Source organism: Pseudophryne corroboree, chromosome 1, assembly GCF_028390025.1.
Source record: "Pseudophryne corroboree isolate aPseCor3 chromosome 1, aPseCor3.hap2, whole genome shotgun sequence".
Taxonomy (NCBI): Eukaryota; Metazoa; Chordata; class Amphibia; order Anura; family Myobatrachidae; genus Pseudophryne; species Pseudophryne corroboree.
The window spans coordinates 814,945,330-814,963,910 of record NC_086444.1 but is presented as its reverse complement, the minus strand read 5'-3'; the positions used below and the strand labels follow the sequence as shown (position 1 = coordinate 814,963,910).

The 18,581-nt window shown below is 43.1% G+C and overlaps 1 protein-coding gene and 1 pseudogene across 2 annotated transcripts in view; one reads left to right on the top strand and one right to left on the bottom strand.

Moving 5' to 3' along the window:
- Window positions 1–18,581, bottom strand: part of CXXC4 (CXXC finger protein 4) — a 202,931-nt gene that overhangs the window by 32,522 nt on the left and 151,828 nt on the right. Inside the window, exon 3 of one of the 2 annotated variants that reach the window (XM_063919371.1) lies at window positions 3,184–3,263. The exons of the other annotated variant lie outside the window; for it this stretch is intronic. Coding sequence (XP_063775441.1) covers window positions 3,204–3,263 — 60 coding nt within the window. The 3' untranslated portion in view covers window positions 3,184–3,203. The remainder of the gene's footprint in view (window positions 1–3,183; window positions 3,264–18,581) is intronic. 2 annotated transcript variants of the gene reach the window in all.
- Window positions 13,625–13,743, top strand: LOC134941902 (5S ribosomal RNA; annotated as a pseudogene).

Genomic DNA, 18,581 nt, shown 5'->3' with positions numbered 1-18,581 from the left:
GGTTCTGTTTCATAGTTTTGGACCCATCATAATATACGGTTATAAAATCTATAATCTCTCTCTCTATATATTTTAATCACATCTCCCAATATGTTTCTTAAATGCCCAACAAAACTTTCCAAACATCAGATATTCCCACATGATCTTTAATGTCCCTCAGATCTCCCCAAATGCATTTTTCTAAAGCATCAAATCTCCTCTGATCACTATCACTTACAGTTACTGTATAGCACAGATTTTTTTTCTTCTTATTCCACATTTACCTCATTTAACTTTTTTCCACATTCCAAAAAAACAAAAAGTCTGTATGTGCATGTATATTCAGTTTGTATTTATTTATTGATATATGATTAAAATGCTACCTTTGATACTGGAATATATGGCCATTTACAGTACATCAGTCCCTTCATCAGTGGATCTTACAATCTATGGGTTCTATGTACTACGCCTTGGAGACTAATTAATTGGAGAAAGATTAAGTACCAACAAATAAGCTCTTGACTAATTTTTCAAACACAGTCCATAACATGGCAGTTAAGAGATGATTGGCTGGTACGTTCTCTCTCTCCAAGGCTTAGTTAATAGACCCCTATATTCCCTACCACATGTACACACAAATACACACTAGTACTGTATATTGTTCATTTTTGTTGGGAGCCAATTAACTTACCAGTAAAATTTTGCATTGTTGGAGAAAATTGGAGTAGCCAGAGGAGGCCCATGCAAGCACGGGGAGAATATACACACTCCAAACATTTAGGGCTGTTGTGGGAATTCAAACTGAGACCTCAGTGCTGTGAGGCAGTAATGCTAACCATTACACCAACAGTGCTGTCCCAAGTCAGTCTTTTATGTGGTAGGTCTACAAGATCATGAAGAATCAGTGCTCTCTATATTTATCCCCCACACAGGGGCACTGAATTAATGAAAGCTAGAGATGGGCAATCAGCAGCCCCATATCGATCTTTTGTATCGATATGGAATTGGCATAAATGTATTTAGTAGAATCAAAAATCATTGAAATAATATTGAGAATCATTATTTTCTCACATGCACAGTTGGGGATTTAGGGAAAGGTTACCCATGTTGGGATTTAGGGAAAGATCAGACATGCAGTTTCTGCTAGCATTGTGAATTCTAGATCAATCCTACTGATACATCATACTGTATTCAGGATCGATCAAAAAAATGTATGCTATATCAGCAAACCCTCTCTTTATAGCCATCTGTTTTTCTCTTGCTTTGCTCTATGGGGCTGATTCTGAGTTGAGCGCAAAATGGCTATATTTGTGGGAAGTTGCAGAAGCTTGATTTATGCTTGCTGTAGGGCTAATAAGAGGATCCATGCAGCTTTTAGTAGGAAGCCACTCCACCCACAACTGCAAGCATCATTATTAGTATTGGCACTTGCACCAGCTCCATGCTAGGTGCATGAGATCCATCTGAATAGTGGCATCACTAGTGGGTTGGGGGATGACACCAATATAGCAGAGCTGCTCTGCTACTTTCGTGTCACCCCCTCAGATGGTGTCATCGAGCATGGCAAGCATCACACTGTCCTGGAAGTGGCTGTCTAACAGCTTCCAGAGTGCTGGCATGACTGTAACAATTCCCTGATATTCCCTGCTTCATGTAATCGCATTGTTGACACCCAGTTCCTGTCCTGCAATGCCCACTTCACAGAAAGACAGATCTGGCAAACGTACATATGACTTAGAATAATTACATACATATGACTCATCAAAAATGGTGGCCTACAAATAAGATGACCTCAGCATCACCATTTTCATCTGACACACAAATGTTAAAATATTTTAATACATGACACCATATTTACGCGGTAATATTTAGAAAAGAAGGACAAAACAAATTATTTTCATTTTCGGTAGCATTCCATATGTACTTTCAAGATTTACACTACTTGATCCTGTCCCATCAAAATTACTGCCAATGCACAACTTTCGGTCATGCAAACATACTGGCATAGCTGAAGGGAGTGAAAGTATCTGAATGGATTTTTACTTTGCACTCTGAAAGGTTCTTTAAAAAGGAAAGAAACTACTAACGTCATCTGAAGATGGTGTTAGCTATTCATCAGAGATTTGTGGGGGGTCTGCATTATAAAGCCACCAGAGTTGTTAGAATCTGCACTGAAATATCACCAGCAATTCACATTAAATTGTGTCATCATGGCCAATCCCTCTCTTTACTGTGCTGGCATTTGCTCTATTGTATAGGGGTGGCACTTGATATACCGGCTGTCGGGATCCCGTCGCTCAGCATACCGGCGCCGGAATCCCGACCGCCGGTATACCGACTACAATTCGTCCTCTTGGAGGTGTCCACGACACCCCTGGAGGGAGAATAAATAGCGTTGTGCGCGTGGAGAGCGCAGTGAGCCCGCAAGGGGCTCTTTTGCGCTTGCCCCCCTGCCGGCATTCCGGTGGTCAGGATCCCGGTGCAGGTATGCTAGGCGCCGGATCCTAAGCGCCGGAGAAACATACTACACCCTTGTATAGTGGTGCCACAGTGAATTGATTGTGGCATCACTGCCACTTGGCTGTAGTGTGCCTTGCTGCACCGCTGACCTAGGGGTAGCAGAAAATGTAACAACTATGCTGTAAGCTATCATTAGTGGCGGCATGTCTAACCTTTGCTTTTTCACCCTGCTAAGCTTGCGGAAAAGGTAATTAAAGTAGGTACTACTTATCAAGGTAGATTTATTGTCTGTATTAATGGCAGAATTAGAGCACATTGCCCCCATACAATGAATAGTGATGTTGAGATTGTGCTATTTATCAAGCTGTAGTTGCTTTTCTATGCCGACCTCAGAATTATGATAGCTTTACTATACAGACCAATACGCAGTTCTCTACAATCTCTTTCATGGCAGAATTAATTATTTTCCCCTCCCATGTTCCTACACTGTTTCTTAGCATACTGGACAGCAGGTATGAACTGGAATGCAACCATAAAGAGCAGACAGCTTCTGGCACTCTGACTGGATCATCCACCAATCAGTAAACTATGACCCCCCCAGCACTGATTGGTGAATGCGAAGACTCATCTACTGGGTATAACAACGTACCCTGTAACTGTGTAGTCATGAAGTTACTCCCTGCCCATTCCAACTGTGTTTATAATAAAATACAATCAGAATAACAAAGAGTATCTGCAGCCTACCTCAATGTCGCCAGCCATGGCTATGAACTGTATGGCAGCAGGTAGGACGTCCCAAAATTGCTTGGCTCACCCCTGTAGTACTGTAACAGATGACAATGTAATGCTTATTTATAAATTATGAACAATTATTTAGTTAGAGCACATATAATATGTAAAACTTTACAGAGAATATTAAGTCATTCACAAAAGTCCCTTCCCCAGTGGAACAATCAATACCCCATACCACATCATCATGCATACACACTAGGATTACTTTTGTGTCAGAAGCCAATAAATCTACCAGTATGATTTTTAATTGTTGGAGGAAACTGGAGCACCTGCAGGAAACCCACGCAGATAAAACTTTGGTTCAAACTAGACCAATACCTCAGTTCTGTGAGGAAACAAACTAGCTAGAGAAAGAACTTTCAGGTTCTATGCTAAGTATGGTTAAACCCATGTCCATATCTTGAGTTGCGATATCATCTGCTAATTCAGCTGTGCCAGTGTCAGACTCCTCATCACCTTCATCTATTTTAGGCAGAGTTATATGATGATGATGATCATCATTGATGTCAGGCTGTTAACCGACCAGGCCCGTTCTAGCCACATAACACCCATACTCTACTCCCTTCACTGGCTGCCTGTAAGATGGCGAATCATCTACAAGATTGGCTTACTGAGTTTCAAAGCACTACATGACCAGGGCCCAAGGTACCTGAAGCAGCTACTGACCCCATACTGCCCCACTCGATTACTGCGATCTGTAGATGAAGGACTTTTAGCAGTACCTAGAATCTCTCGTATTTCATCTGGGGGTCAAGCTTTCAGTCATGCGGCTCCGACTCTATGGAACTCATTCCCCACACAGTGCGAGAGGCCCCAACTATAGAATCCTTCAAAAGTAGACTCAAGACTTTCCTTTTTACTCAAGCATTCCCATAATTGTCCCTTTAGTATCTTCATGCTTCTGTATTTTATGAAAAGCTGTTCTGTACTTTATTTTCTGTACTATATTATGCTATGTATCTGTAAAGCGCCTTGAGTCCTATTGGAGAAAGAGTGCTATATAAATAAAATTATTATTATTATCTATAAAAGAGAAAGGCAGATCAGCCATTGTTATGGATGAAGAGGGCCTTGTAGATTGTGAACATTCAGTAGCACCCTTTTCTTAGAGAACATCAGAAACTGCAAGGTGAAGACCATGCACTAGACAACACGGGTTGGGTACTGGATCCCGGCGGTTGGGATCCTGGCGGTCAGAATACCGATACTGGGATCTCGATCGCCAGAATGCCAGCAGGGGGGCAAGCGCAACAAAACACCCTGGGGGCTCGCTGCGCTTGCCACGATGCGGGCTTGGTGGATCACTGCGCTCGCCACGATGAGGGCTCAATGGCTCGCTGCGCTCACCACAGGTTCTATTCCCACTCCATGTGTGTTGCGAAAATAGCTGTGGCGACGCTGCCGGCATTCCGGCGGTTAGGATCCCGGCGACGGTATTCTGACCGCCGGGATCCTGACTACATCCCGACAACATAACTAGTGTTCAGCACCTACAAGTTTTCTAACTTGCAATTGGACTGTCTGTGATGACTGTGACAATATAACTTTAAATTGTTGCATTAAACTCATTTAAATGTTTTCAAAATTTCAAGACATTTTTCTGCAGTCTTCGTTCCATGAACACTGACCAGATCCAAGCTGCAGACTTGGCCATGTAAGATAATATTCAAATATCTTTGAATTAATCAAATGCAGCAGAAAATCCTCACCACCACCACCAATTTAAAATAACTTGTTTCCTGGATGACTTTTGATTTGGTTTTCAAGTCATAATTCTCAACTCTATTTCGTAGGGCAGTCGGGATGGAAGGTAAATCAACATACTGCCTTAAATACTGTGATGTAGAAAACATGGAGAAAGCCAGTCTGTTCAAAACAGGTGCTGTTATCACGTAGCTTAGGTCCACCAAAGCAGAGACACCTTGACATGGCTGATGGCTTACTATATGTTTGCAAAGGTATGTAACTGAGATCTCTGCCGTTTCTATTATGATGTAAGATTTAAATCTATTTTGCTGGCCTACAGTATTACATTGTGATCGTATCGCTGCTGGGTATTTGCATGCTGGGTGGCCCCCAGCATCAGGGCCATCTTTTCGTATGTGTAAAAATAAATAAATAAATGGCTTCACATTACCCCAAAATCAGCTTTTTCGTTCGACTATGTACCCCAAATTTAATGAAAGCATTTATTTAAGCCAAAAATAATTGCATTGGCTTTTTCTACTTTAAAATGGCTGCAAATTACCTCACAATCATCGTTTTTAATTTTTTTTTATTTAATTCCCTTGAAACTAAATTAAAATGTGTAAGCTTTTTACCTTAATTTACTTTTTTAACACTTTTAAATATGTATTAGTTTCCATTTGCCCACTAACATTCTTCTGTATGTTTCTGCTAACGAAATAGTCAATTCAAGTCTCCCCAGTTTCTCATAAACACCCCCCCCCCCCCCCCCCCCAATCCCAGGCAGCTACCATGAGTAGGCATTTTTAATCGGACTGGAGAATTCCCGCCTGACCCGGTAATTCAACCCGGGAATAAAGCAGTGTTGTTCCTGGGTTGAACACTGGGTCAGTGGCAGCGTGAACAGGTTCCTGGGTCGATGCGACCCGAAACACGTTCACTACATAAGGAGAGGCGGCGCGGAGATGAGCTCATCTCCAGCGCTGCGTCCGCTCCCCCATGATGCTGCAGTCCCCGTCTACAGATGGCAACCCGACTCAGCATATTGCCAGGTCGGGATGGCAGTGTGTAGGGTCCAATGCCGAATCCAACCCGGGAAGGACCCGTTTCCAATTTCCGAGTGGGACCCGGCATTGGTGATGTGAAAGGGGTGTTACTTTTCCCTGTTTCCAATTCACTCCTGTCTGATCCTACCTTTTGTCTAAAAACACGGTATTGTTTAATTGTTGAAAACATATTTTTGAGAGAATATCATTCATTGTAGGGGACCCTTATAGTATGTTGCCAGTGATGAGATGTCTGTTAAACACAGACAGGATCTTTATAAAGTTGCTAATTAGATGCTATTACTTGTCAAAATAATACAAAAGTCTATAAGTCTAATGTCAGTGTAGATCATTCCTTCTATGTAATTACAATCAACTTGTGAATGAATGTACAGCTGATTAGAACTCTTATGTTGGGATAAACCTATGGCAAAAAAACAAAAAAAAACGCACACACACACACACACACACACACACACACACACACACACACACTGTACAAGATCAAGTTGAGCAAAGATTGAAACTAATTTTATGTAACAATCCTTTTACTGATGTTACAGTTTTATTACTTTGCAAATGCATATCCTGACAGTGCATCTCCTGGCAGTCTCCAAAGTCTTAGGGGTTTAATTACCATGGGTGGGCAACAGACTGCAGTAACTAACGTTATGTATAGCTGCACATTGGTATACTGTAGCAATTTACAATGACATGACTCCTCTGTGATCCTCAGCAAACTCCCATCCCCTCTCAGCAAGGGAAACGTGCCTTTCACTGGCAGCAGTACACTGTTGGGAAAAGGAAGATGGGTGGCTATGGTCTGTGCATCTATTCTGCTGGGTGTAGTATGTTATGCCGGCGGCCGGGCTCCCGGCGGCCAGCATACCGGCGCCGTAATCCCGACCGCCGGCATACCGACAGCTGGGCGAGCGCAAATGAGCCCCTTGTGGCCTCGCCACGCTGCGGGCACGGTGGCGCAATTCTCCCTCCAGGGGGGTCGTGAACCAAGAGGGAGAAAAGCTGTCGGTATGCCGGCGGTCGGGATTCCGGCGCCAGTATGCTGGTCGTCGGTAGCCCGGCCGCCGGCAAACTGAAGACCACCCATTCTGCTAGGTTCCCTTGCACAAGATGATCTCAGGATGGCACTAGTTTGCAGTGAAGAGCAAAGCTTTTCATAACTCACTATGGGGAACATTTACTAAGCAGTGATAAGAGAGGAGAAGTGAGCTAGTGGAGAAGTGGCCCCATCAACCAATCAGCAGCTCTGTATCATTTTAGAGTATGCAAATTATAGATGTTACTTCAGTGCTGATTGGTTGCCATGGGCAATTTCTCTGCTCTTATCACTGCCTAGTAAATGTCTCCCTAAAGGCTGTTTCACACTCGCCAGCTTTTGCCAGGCGGGAAAAAGCCGGATGGCTTTTTCACACGGCACGGCCCCGGCCCAGCAGCCGGAAATATCCACTGAAAGGTCCGGCTGCCAGGCCGTGCCGTCTTTGTAGGCAGAGAACCGTGTGTGTGAAGGGAAGCTTTCACACACAACGTTTTTTTTAGTCGCCGTTGCTGCTGCGCATGCGCACAACATTACACACGGCTTAAAGCCGTTGTGTGTGAAAGACTCTGCCGGATGGCAAACAGCCGGACAAAGTTTGTCCGGCTTTTTGCCATCGGGTGTAAACCGGGTAATGTGAAACAGCCCTAAGGGTTCCTATATACTAAGCCTTGGGTGGAGATAAAGTGGATGGAGATAAAGTACCAGCCAACCAGCTCCTGTCATTTTTCAAACCCAGCCTGTGACATGCAGTTAGGAGCTGATTGGCTGGTACTTTATCTGTCCACTTTATCTGCATCCAAGGCTTAGTATATAGACCCCTAATTTGGCTAAAAGTTCTAGATGCCTGTGGGGATGGTGGCAAGCATTACTAACAATGGTAACGCAAAAGAAATCGCTTCAAGCTTCTGTGTTAACCTTTAGTTAAATAGTGTACAGTGGTGATAAAGCCTTTTGCCTGGCTCCCTTGGCCAGCTGCTCCTCCAGCACTAACAAACAGTAGCAGCGCTAATTGAATTACTAACACATAAGGATTGAGTGATAAAACTTTCTATTTAATATAATGGCAATCTTTAGCCTAATAAAAATGAATATACACAGCTCATAAACTAAAATAATTAAAATGGGTCTCAGCTTTAAATTGCCTCTGGTAAGCAGTCCGTTCCTATTTGGTGAACTGGATAAGCAGATGAACGACTTATGAAAAAAGACTGACTGCGCAGTCTAAACATCCAACTTTACCAATGCCGCTAGAGGTGAAGTCCCTTGGAAATTTTTGATGTAAATGAACGTCCAAGCGGGTTCCTCAATATTTTGCGGTGTCCTTTTCCTTAAGGCGGTGAATTGTTGGATGTCAGAGAATTACTTCCTCAATTTATCTGCAACAGTGAGCGTCCAGTTCTGGTCCGGATGTAGGCAATGTAGAGTGGCAAATGATGACCCAACAGTTAGTTCCTGACGCGTTTCGCTGTACACACTACAGCTTTTTCAAAGGATAACTTTATGGCTGAGCTGGTCTGATATTTATACCAGTATTGATGACCAAACAGTCTACACCTGTTCACTCAATCCTTTCAATATACAAATACAGTGTTCAAAACATATACAAATTGTAATAATTATGCTCTATTTACAATTCAAGGACAGACACACATGGTTAAAATCTATTATTTCTATTATATCTTATACAATTTTGGAATTCATAGTATCTTAATTTAAATACTTCCGGGTGAAATCATCATGTGACATATACTTCTTAATAATACACTGGTTATTTCCTCATTATTTTTATTATATGAAGATCTTTATTCATACACACACAGAAATGCTCAAATTCCGAATAAAATAAATCATTTTAAACATTAAGTCCAATTGCGTCTCATGTGTTTATGGGCACTTCCGGGTACATTGACCCGTTGTATTTCCGCCTCGTGGAGCGCATCAAGACGATGCTGTTTCCTTTTCCGCTCACGAGGCGCAACACAATTGCCCACAAGTCTCCGCTCTCGGTCACCTGACTCATTGAGTCCGATCATGTGACCAGATTACGGAGTCCCGTAGGAGAATCTCAAAGCTTTAACTATTTTAATAAAGGACCGATTGTATGCCGGTCACGTGACACCAATACTAACGAAATGTGGATTAGTAATTTCACTGTTCTACAGCTTCTTCAAGAAGCTGTAGAACAGTGAAATTACTAATCCACATTTCGTGGACCGAGAGCGGAGACTTGTGGGCAATTGTGTTGCGCCTCGTGAGCGGAAAAGGAAACAGCATTGTCTTGATGCGCTCCACGAGGCGGAAATACAACGGGTCAATGTACCCGGAAGTGCCCATAAACACATGAGACGTAATTGGACTTAATGTTTAAAATGATTTATTTTATTCGGAATTTGAGCATTTCTGTGTGTGTATGAATAAAGATCTTCATATAATAAAAATAATGAGGAAATAACCAGTGTATTATTAAGAAGTATATGTCACATGATGATTTCACCCGGAAGTATTTAAATTAAGATACTATGAATTCCAAAATTGTATAAGATATAATAGAAATAATAGATTTTAACCATGTGTGTCTGTCCTTGAATTGTAAATAGAGCATAATTATTACAATTTGTATATGTTTTGAACACTGTATTTGTATATTGAAAGGATTGAGTGAACAGGTGTAGACTGTTTGGTCATCAATACTGGTATAAATATCAGACCAGCTCAGCCATAAAGTTATCCTTTGAAAAAGCTGTAGTGTGTACAGCGAAACGCGTCAGGAACTAACTGTTGGGTCATCATTTGCCACTCTACATTGCCTACATCCGGACCAGAACTGGACGTTCACTGTTGCAGATAAATTGAGGAAGTAATTCTCTGACATCCAACAATTCACCGCCTTAAGGAAAAGGACACCGCAAAATATTGAGGAACCCGCTTGGACGTTCATTTACATCAAAAATTTCCAAGGGACTTCACCTCTAGCGGCATTGGTAAAGTTGGATGTTTTGACTGCGCAGTCAGTCTTTTTTCATAAGTCGTTCATCTGCTTATCCAGTTCACCAAATAGGAACGGACTGCTTACCAGAGGCAATTTAAAGCTGAGACCCATTTTAATTATTTTAGTTTATGAGCTGTGTATATTCGTTTTTATTAGGCTAAAGATTGCCATTATATTAAATAGAAAGTTTTATCACTCAATCCTTATGTGTTAGTAATTCAATTAGCGCTGCTACTGTTTGTTTGTGTTTTGCCATATTTTTGGGTGTGACTACCCCATTATAATTAGCAGCAGCATTAGAGGTGCGGCAACCTTCAGCGCCCGATCTATTACCTATTGGTATACATTTTTCTGCTCCTCCAGCACTGCCTGCCGCGATCGCCTCCTGTAGCACAGAGAGTGCTTGCAAGCACTTTGTCCTTCTACAAGCTCTGAAGTGCTTGTAGGAGGACAAATTGCTTGCACTCCATTCATCCAGACTGTGGCAGTCAATCAATCTAAAAGCCTCACATCAAAACACTGCTGGAGGGATGCAGTCAAGATGCCGGCAGTCGGGATCCCAGCCACCGAAATACTGACGCCGGAATACGACACCTTTCAGATTCCTGACATCGGAGCTCTGAATGGGCCAGGAGACTAACGCCGGAATCCCGACAACTGACATCCCAACTGTAAGTATGGCCGCAATATTAGCTTTAGGGCCGTGGAGGTGGGGTTAGGAGTCAGACGGGGGGTAGGGTTATGATGCGGGGGAGGAGGTTAGGAGTAGGCTGTGGGGAGGGAGGGTTAGGCACCCCTGGGTTGGGGGGTTTAGGGTCAGGCTACGGGGGCGGGAGGGTTAGGTTTAGGCAGTGGGGATAGGGGGTTAGGATTAGGTACCTCTGGGAGGTGGTTAGGTTTAGTTGCTATGGGTAGGGAGAGTTAGGGGGGTGGGAAGAAGGTAGAACACCCCTTACTCACCCCTGTCTGTGTTTTGAACTTGCGATCCCAGCATCAGTATTTTGAACGCTGGGATCCCATGCAATCAGTGCTTTGCCTGAAGATTTTAGATTGTAAAATCTGCCACAGTCTGAATGAATAAAGTGCTGAACAAAGCACATGACCAAGGGCGTAGCTACCATAGGTGCAGGGAGTGCAGCTGCTATGGGGCCCAGAGCTGAGAGGGGCCAACCTTTCCTGTCACAGTTACATGTGTTATATATATTTTTTACCATTGGGTGCTACATTTAGCCCTCACAAACTTTGGGACCTGCAATATATCTAGCTATGCCCCTGGTCCTTCTCATTGTAATGTGGCATAAAATTAACTTAAAGGCACTATAATGTTACAGAGCCCAGATAAAGATAAAGTACCAACCAATCAGTTCCTAACTGTCAGTTTTCAAACACAGTCTGTAACATGACAGTTAGAAGCTGATTGGTTGGTACTTTATCACCATGCAATTTATCACTCTCCACGGCTTGATAAATCAGGGCAATAATATGAACTGAGGCACTGTAATGTAGCATAATATGAACTGGGGATATGTATGTCATAATGTGAATTAGGGATACTGTGTTGCATAATGTGGGCTGGCAGTCGTACAATGTGCAATAATGTGAGCTAGGGCACTACGCTGGTTTATAAAATAAACTAGGGTACTATTATGGTGCATAGCATTAACTACAGCAAAACTATGGTGCACAACATGAACTAGGGCACTATAATGGGGAATAAAATTAACATCTGCTGCAGAGAGGAATATTTCTACAAGCAATGGGACAGGGGCCCTTCAAAATTATGCTATGGGGCCCACAAAGTTCTGGCTACGCCCCTGCACATGACTATGTAGGGTCAGCGAGTTGCTGTGTGCAGGGACCCACTCCTGGATCCTGCCTGCCACTGTAAGAGTCTGCAGGGTTCTATGTGCTGGAACAGTGGGGGTCATTCCGAGTTGATCGCTAGCTTTCGTTCGCAGCGCACCGATCAGGCAAAAAACCGGCACTTCTGCGCATGCGTATGGGGCGCAATGCGCACGCGCAACGTACTTTCACAACAGCCGATGCAGTTTCACACAAGGACTAGCGACGCTTTTCAATCGCACTGCTGGCCGCAGAGTGATTGACAGGAAGTGGGTGTTTCTGGGTGGTAACTAACCGTTTTCGAGGAGTGTGTGTAAAAACGCAGGCGTGTCAGGTACAAACGCGGGCGTGCCTGGGGAAACGCAGGTGTAGCTGGCAGGACGCAGGGCGTGTTCGTGACGTCAAAACAGGAACTAAACAGTCTGAAGTGATTGCAAGCAAGGAGCAGGTCTCGAGCTGCTCAGAAACTGCACAATTTTTTTTGTAGCAGCGCTGCGATCCTTTTCGTTCGCACTTCTGCTAAGCTGAGATACACTAATTGAAATAAATTTCAATAATTTTTAAATGATCATAAACAATACTGGTAAAACATAACTTTATTTAAATGTTAATTAAAAACCCAGGAAGTGAACAAGCCCAGCGATGTGAAATGCGTTTTCCTGACATAGCGGGTCTACCGGTACCAGCTCCAGCACATGGAATTACACCTTTATCGCTGGACACACGCAGGTCATGCACACTAACTGTGCTTGTAACAATATCTTGTTATTCTTTATTCAGTGCCACTTTAGGGGAGACCTACATCTATTAACCTACTCTCGTATTTATTGACAATAGTGTCTAATCATACTGGACTCTAACAAGCTTATTCAAAGCCAATATAGGTGTGTCCTCTTTTTTTCTTAATAAGGCCCATATAGACGGGCCGATGCGGGAGAGATGTGTGCTGAGCGAACCGCTCAGCACACATCTCTCCCGCCGCTCAGCACAGCGTGATCTGTGCTGAGCGTGCGGGGGGAGACGGGGGGGGCGCTCACTTCACCCAGCGGGTGAAGTGAGCGACCCGCTAGATTGGCCTGCATGCAGGCCAATCTAGCAGCAGCCATAGTGATGCGCGGGGCTGCGCATCGCTATCGCTGAGGGGGCTACACACGGAGCGATAATGCTCAAATTCTAAGCAATCTAGTCAGATTGCTTAGAATATCGCTTCGTGAGTACCCCCCTTTAGGCTTAATCAAAGCCAATATATGTGTGTTCCCTCTTTTTCTTGGTCATCCACACTGTTTATATGAATACACTGCATAGGCTGTTACTCTGGCTGATTTCTTAGGCTAATACCAGCCTTTCCTGTATACACAGGCACACGGTGCCAACAACAGGAACTTCTATTATTGAATTATTCTGAGATACTTCAGTCAACCGATATAGGGACTCCATACCAGTGCACAGTTTGTATCCTGTTTGTGTAACAAGTAACCATGTGCTACAAGTGTGTATAACTAACATGATTTGCATACATTATTTATTGTAGTAACCTTCTTCTTCCAGGACTATTCCAATATACATTGTATATAATTTTGGTGATCTCTGTTTTTCATCTCTTTATTTCCGTGGACTCTCATCTACGATCCAGGGTGCACAATACCACGGATGTGGGATTTGATGTATCCAGCCTAACGTAGAAAGCATATCCACATCTTTACCTATGTGACTAAACTGTCACACTCCTCTATTTTTAGGTGCACTCTCATTGGTGTCCGACCCATCCACTTTCTCTACTATCAAACCACACTGCCAGTGCCCGATCTCGTCCGATCTTGGAAGCCAAACAGTGTTGGGCTGGGTTAGTACCTGAGGAGGAGACTCACAGGGAATACCCAGTGTTGTAGAGTATGAATCATTTCTTATGATGTGTGTTATGTGACACCAACAGCAGTATCACCACTTGTCCTCATTTTTCACTAACCTTCCTTGGTACTGCATATAACAATTAATCTATCTTCTAGACGAGCATTAATTTTTCATAACCCTAACACACTTGTGCATTTTCCTAGTAACCGGTATGAACTTTGTTCTGTCTCATAAATTACTCTGACCCTCTTAATACAGACCTAATACCTAACTGACCACATGGTGGTCTCATTAATACAGATTGTCTGTACTGGTCGGGCTGAAATGGCTGTAAGACTTTTAAGTGTCTACAGCCTTTCGTATCACATTCCGTGAGACAGGACCAGAACATTTTTTCAATTTTTTTCAATTTATACCTTATCCTTAACATGTTTATTTTGGATCATACATTCTGTAATGGGCAATCATATCGTTTTTAATTAACATTTAAATAAAGTTATGTTTTACCAGTATTGTTTATGATCATTTAAAAATTATTGAAATGTATTTCAATTAATTAAGAGTGCGCCCACACAAGAGCCTTCTTTTTCTCCTTTCTTTGACATATGTTTTCCCTGGCTCTGGGCGCACCACCAAACTGGACGCAGATTTGATGATTTAATGCAAAATTGTCCAAATTTTTGGTTCCACCACATAAGATTCTGACTTCTTTGTGACCGGTGCCGGGTCGCCCCCTTTTTTCTTAAGCTAAGATACACTCCCAGAGGGCGGCGGCTTAGCGTTTGCACGGCTGCTAAAAGCAGCTAGCGAGCGAACAACTCGGAATGAGGGCCAGTGTGTGGTAAGTATATTTTTGGTTTAATTGCCTTTCCAAGCCTGGTCTGTCTCTCCTCTCTCTTTGTCCCTCACCCCACTCCCATCTCTTTCTCCTCAGCTCTTCTCTTTCTCTCCCTTTCCTCTCTCTTTTCCATCTTTCTCTCTATCATCTCTTTCTCCCACTTGCCTCCATCTCTCTCCCTCACCCCTCTCTCTCCCTCACCCCTCTCTCTCCTATCTCTCTCCCTCACCCCTCTCTCTTTCCCTCATCCCTCTGTCTCTCCCATCTCTCTGTCCCCTGGTTGATGAGGGGTACTACTGTGCAGGGTAATGAGAACAAAGTTGTGTGACGTGGGGGCGGGGTGGCGGAACACTGAAATTATTGCTTTGTTTCGGGTGCTAACAATTCTAATTTTGTCCCTGCCCTCATTCATCAAAGCTTGATCGAAACTACATTGTCTGGTAAGTATATCTATCATAAATGTAAACCTAGAACAACTTGGAACTTTTTTCATGAAGCACAATCAATGCCTTTAGTTTGCACTGCTATGCCTATATGGTCCATGAAACACAATTAACTCTCTGCTCTCTCCACAAATTATGAGTGCACCCAATGACTGCATCCAGTACTATAACTAGCGATGCATGAGCGGTGCTGTCGCACAGGACACTGGGGGAAGAACAATCGCTGCTCAGTGGCATCTGCATGTGGCTTGTAGAGTGTCTGGATTAGAACTTTGCAGCCAGTAGCGATACTGTAAAGCAGCCTAAAATGACCCAGGTACGCAACCAGCAGACGCCTTGCAGCCTGTGAAGCTGCCCGTGAGCATCCCTAGCTCTACTTTTTAGAGCTAGTGGCCCTACCCCTTAGGTGGGATATCAGGCCACAGGTTTGGGGGGGGGGGGGGGGGGGGGGGGGCGGGTCCGGCACAGGACACACTGCTGCCTAGTTACGGTGCTGACTGGATCATCTGATAGGCTTAAGTTCTACAAGACATGTACTGTAACTGTAGAAAATGATAGGAATTTATTTATAAAGTACACTCAATGTCTTGCAACAGTGTTCCAATATGGTACATCAAGGAGCATTGCAACTCACCACAAACTACAAATCTGAAGAGACGTAATAAGCAAAGGTATAAACGTCACATCAAAGACCAACCTCAAATGACATTAAAACGCCCTCTCATTGCATACAACTTTGTGTTTGTCTCCTACAACACTGCTATGGCTTAATAAACGATTCATTATAGTGAGTGGACATATGAGTTTTCATTTATTTTTCTTTAAACTGAGCAAAGTGCTAAAAATGCTAAATGGTAAAAAGTGCAGTTGGAAGACAAGACTTGAGCGCTACCAGCTATAGGCTAGTGCTGTGGTTCCCAAACTGTGTGCCGTGCAGGGACGTGGCACCTGGGGTGCCTCGGGACACTTGCAGGGGTGCCTGGGATTGGTGGTCCAGGACCAACTCAAATTATTTATGGTCAATAGAATAGGCAAAATCAGTGTTGGCTTCCAATCATAAAATATGTGGACAAACAGAAATGTATCTTGTCCCTCACCACATAATTGAACATAATGATGACCTATAAACACAATTTACTAACTTAATATTTTTTCTAATTTTCTCAATTAGAAACTTTTGGCCCAGGGGTGTCGTGAAAAAATTTGGATACTCTAGGGCGCCATGTTTAAAAAAACGTTTGGGAACCACTGGGCTAGTGCGAAAACTGAATATTTTTTTAGAAACAGAATTTGAAGGCAGATAAGAACCACTTTGCCCATCTAGTCTGCCCCTATTTTTTTTAACCATATTTATCTCAAACCTTATTTCTTTGTAAGGATATCCTTATGTCTATCCCATGCATGTTTAAATTGATCTACTGTCTTAGCCTCTACCATCTCTGATGGGGGGCTATTCCACTTGCCCACTACCCTTTCTGTGAAGTAATTTTTCCTCAAATTTCCCCTGAACCTCCCCCCTCCAGTCTCACTGCATGTCCTCGTGTCCTATTGCTTCTCTTCATTTGGAGAATGTTTCCCTCCTGGACCTTGTTAAAACCATTGATATATTTAAAAGTTTCTATCATGTCCCCCCTTTCCCTTCTCTGTTCCAAATTATACATATTGAGATTTTTTAGTCTTTCTGGGTATGTTTTGTGATGTAGGCCTTGCACCATTTTAGTTGCCCTTCTTTGTACAGTCTCTAATGTATTAATTCTTCCCTGCCATATTGGCTGAGAACCACTGCATGGACCACCCCTAAAAATGTACTTTCTTCACCCTATTCTCTAATTTTTAAGTACTCTTGTTCCAAAATATCTACTTATTTCTGTACTCCTCCATAAACTAGTGCACCAGTCAGTGCTCCTACTCTATAATTATTAAGGATACTCTGCTCACACATGTGCTTCATGAAAAAGTAGTCATGCTGGTGAAAATAAGATTAAGCAGAACCACCAAAAGCTACATTTACACCTTGCCTTGGCCATTTTGCACTTAGTTAATTATGTCTTTAGTAAGCAATTCAACTTTTTTGAGCACCCACCAAGTCATTTCTGCTTGCGAAATCTGTAAAAAATGGTTTGGGTGTCCAAACAACACTTTTTTTCCGCTGTTCTCCCAGGACTTTAGTTGGGTTTGCAAGGCTAAGCTCTGTGCTTTTGGGCGGGTCAACAGTAATGGAAGCTTGACTGGAGGAACAATTGAATTGCTCTGACAGACACCCATTACTTTGGGGCACCCCAAAAAAATAAAAAAATCCATTAAATCAATTTTTTTTCCATCACTGGTATTTATGAAAATCTATTCCAGAGTCAGCAGTGGAACGGACTTCGGGGCAAATTTATCAAAACTTAGAGAGCTAAAGTACCAACCTGCCATGTTACAGGCTGTCTTTGAAAAATGACAAATACAGATGGAGCCACGCTAGTTGTGGCTCCGCCTGTGCCTAGGTGCGTCCGCCTAGGCGCTCTTAGGACTCGGCGTTTCCGTCTCCAACTGCGCGTGCGTGACCGTGACGGAGACGCATCCCATTCACTAGAATGCCCAGACGGAGACGCTCTCCTATTCTATGAATTGGAGAGCGTATCTCTGGCGTGACTAGGCGGACGGATCGCCTAGTCACGCCAGGAGTGCTCGTTTGTGATGGAGCCGTCTCAGATGAGCGCGGCTCCATCTGTAGAAACTGATTAGTTTGTACTTTCTCTCTCTCTCCACTTTATCTCTCTCCAAGCTTTGATAAATCTGCCACCGAAGAGTTAAGAGTTAGCTTCCCACTTCTCATATGTGTTGGATTTCAGTTCCAATATTGTGAAATAAGTCATTTGATTTAATTGATAAATACTTGTCCAACCTGCGGCCCTCCAGCTGTTGAGAGACTACACATCCCAGCATGCCCTGACACAGCTTTAGCATTCTCTGACAGCAAAACTGTGTCAGGGCATGCTGGGATATGTAGTTTCACAACTGCTGAAGGGCCGCAGGTTGGACATGCCTGCTTTAAAACATGAATAGTTTAAAAAAAAAAAAAAAAAAAAACGGGCATCAAGCATTTGTAAAGGCTTTTACTTGGCCATGGACATCCAGATATGGAAACAATAGAAACCACATACAGAATGCTTGTTGAATAGGCTTCCCCATGTAAAGAGATTACTTGCGGCATCAAAAACCTCATACTTGTATTGGATGAAGCAGATGAGCCCTATGGCTGGCTCCTTAAGATTGGATAAATGTGCCCCTTAGAGCATGTTCTGAGTAGACTGAATGCCATAGCAACATGGAATCATGCTTTTACTGTACATTTTCTCAGTAGCACAGCCGATCGGAAGCATTTAGCTAACTACATAATACAAAAGCAGTGTTTGCAGGTAGGGAAAAAGAATGAGTTAGAGTGATTGTATGCAATGTGCACATAAATGTAATCAGCACAGATTGCTGATACTGCAGCAAGCACTGTGCTGTATCTCACTTGTTTACCAGATCAATTTCTTACATGGATGCAGCAGGACTATTGCCCTTTGCTGATGATGCCTGCCTCTCTAAAACGTCTATTCTGCCATCA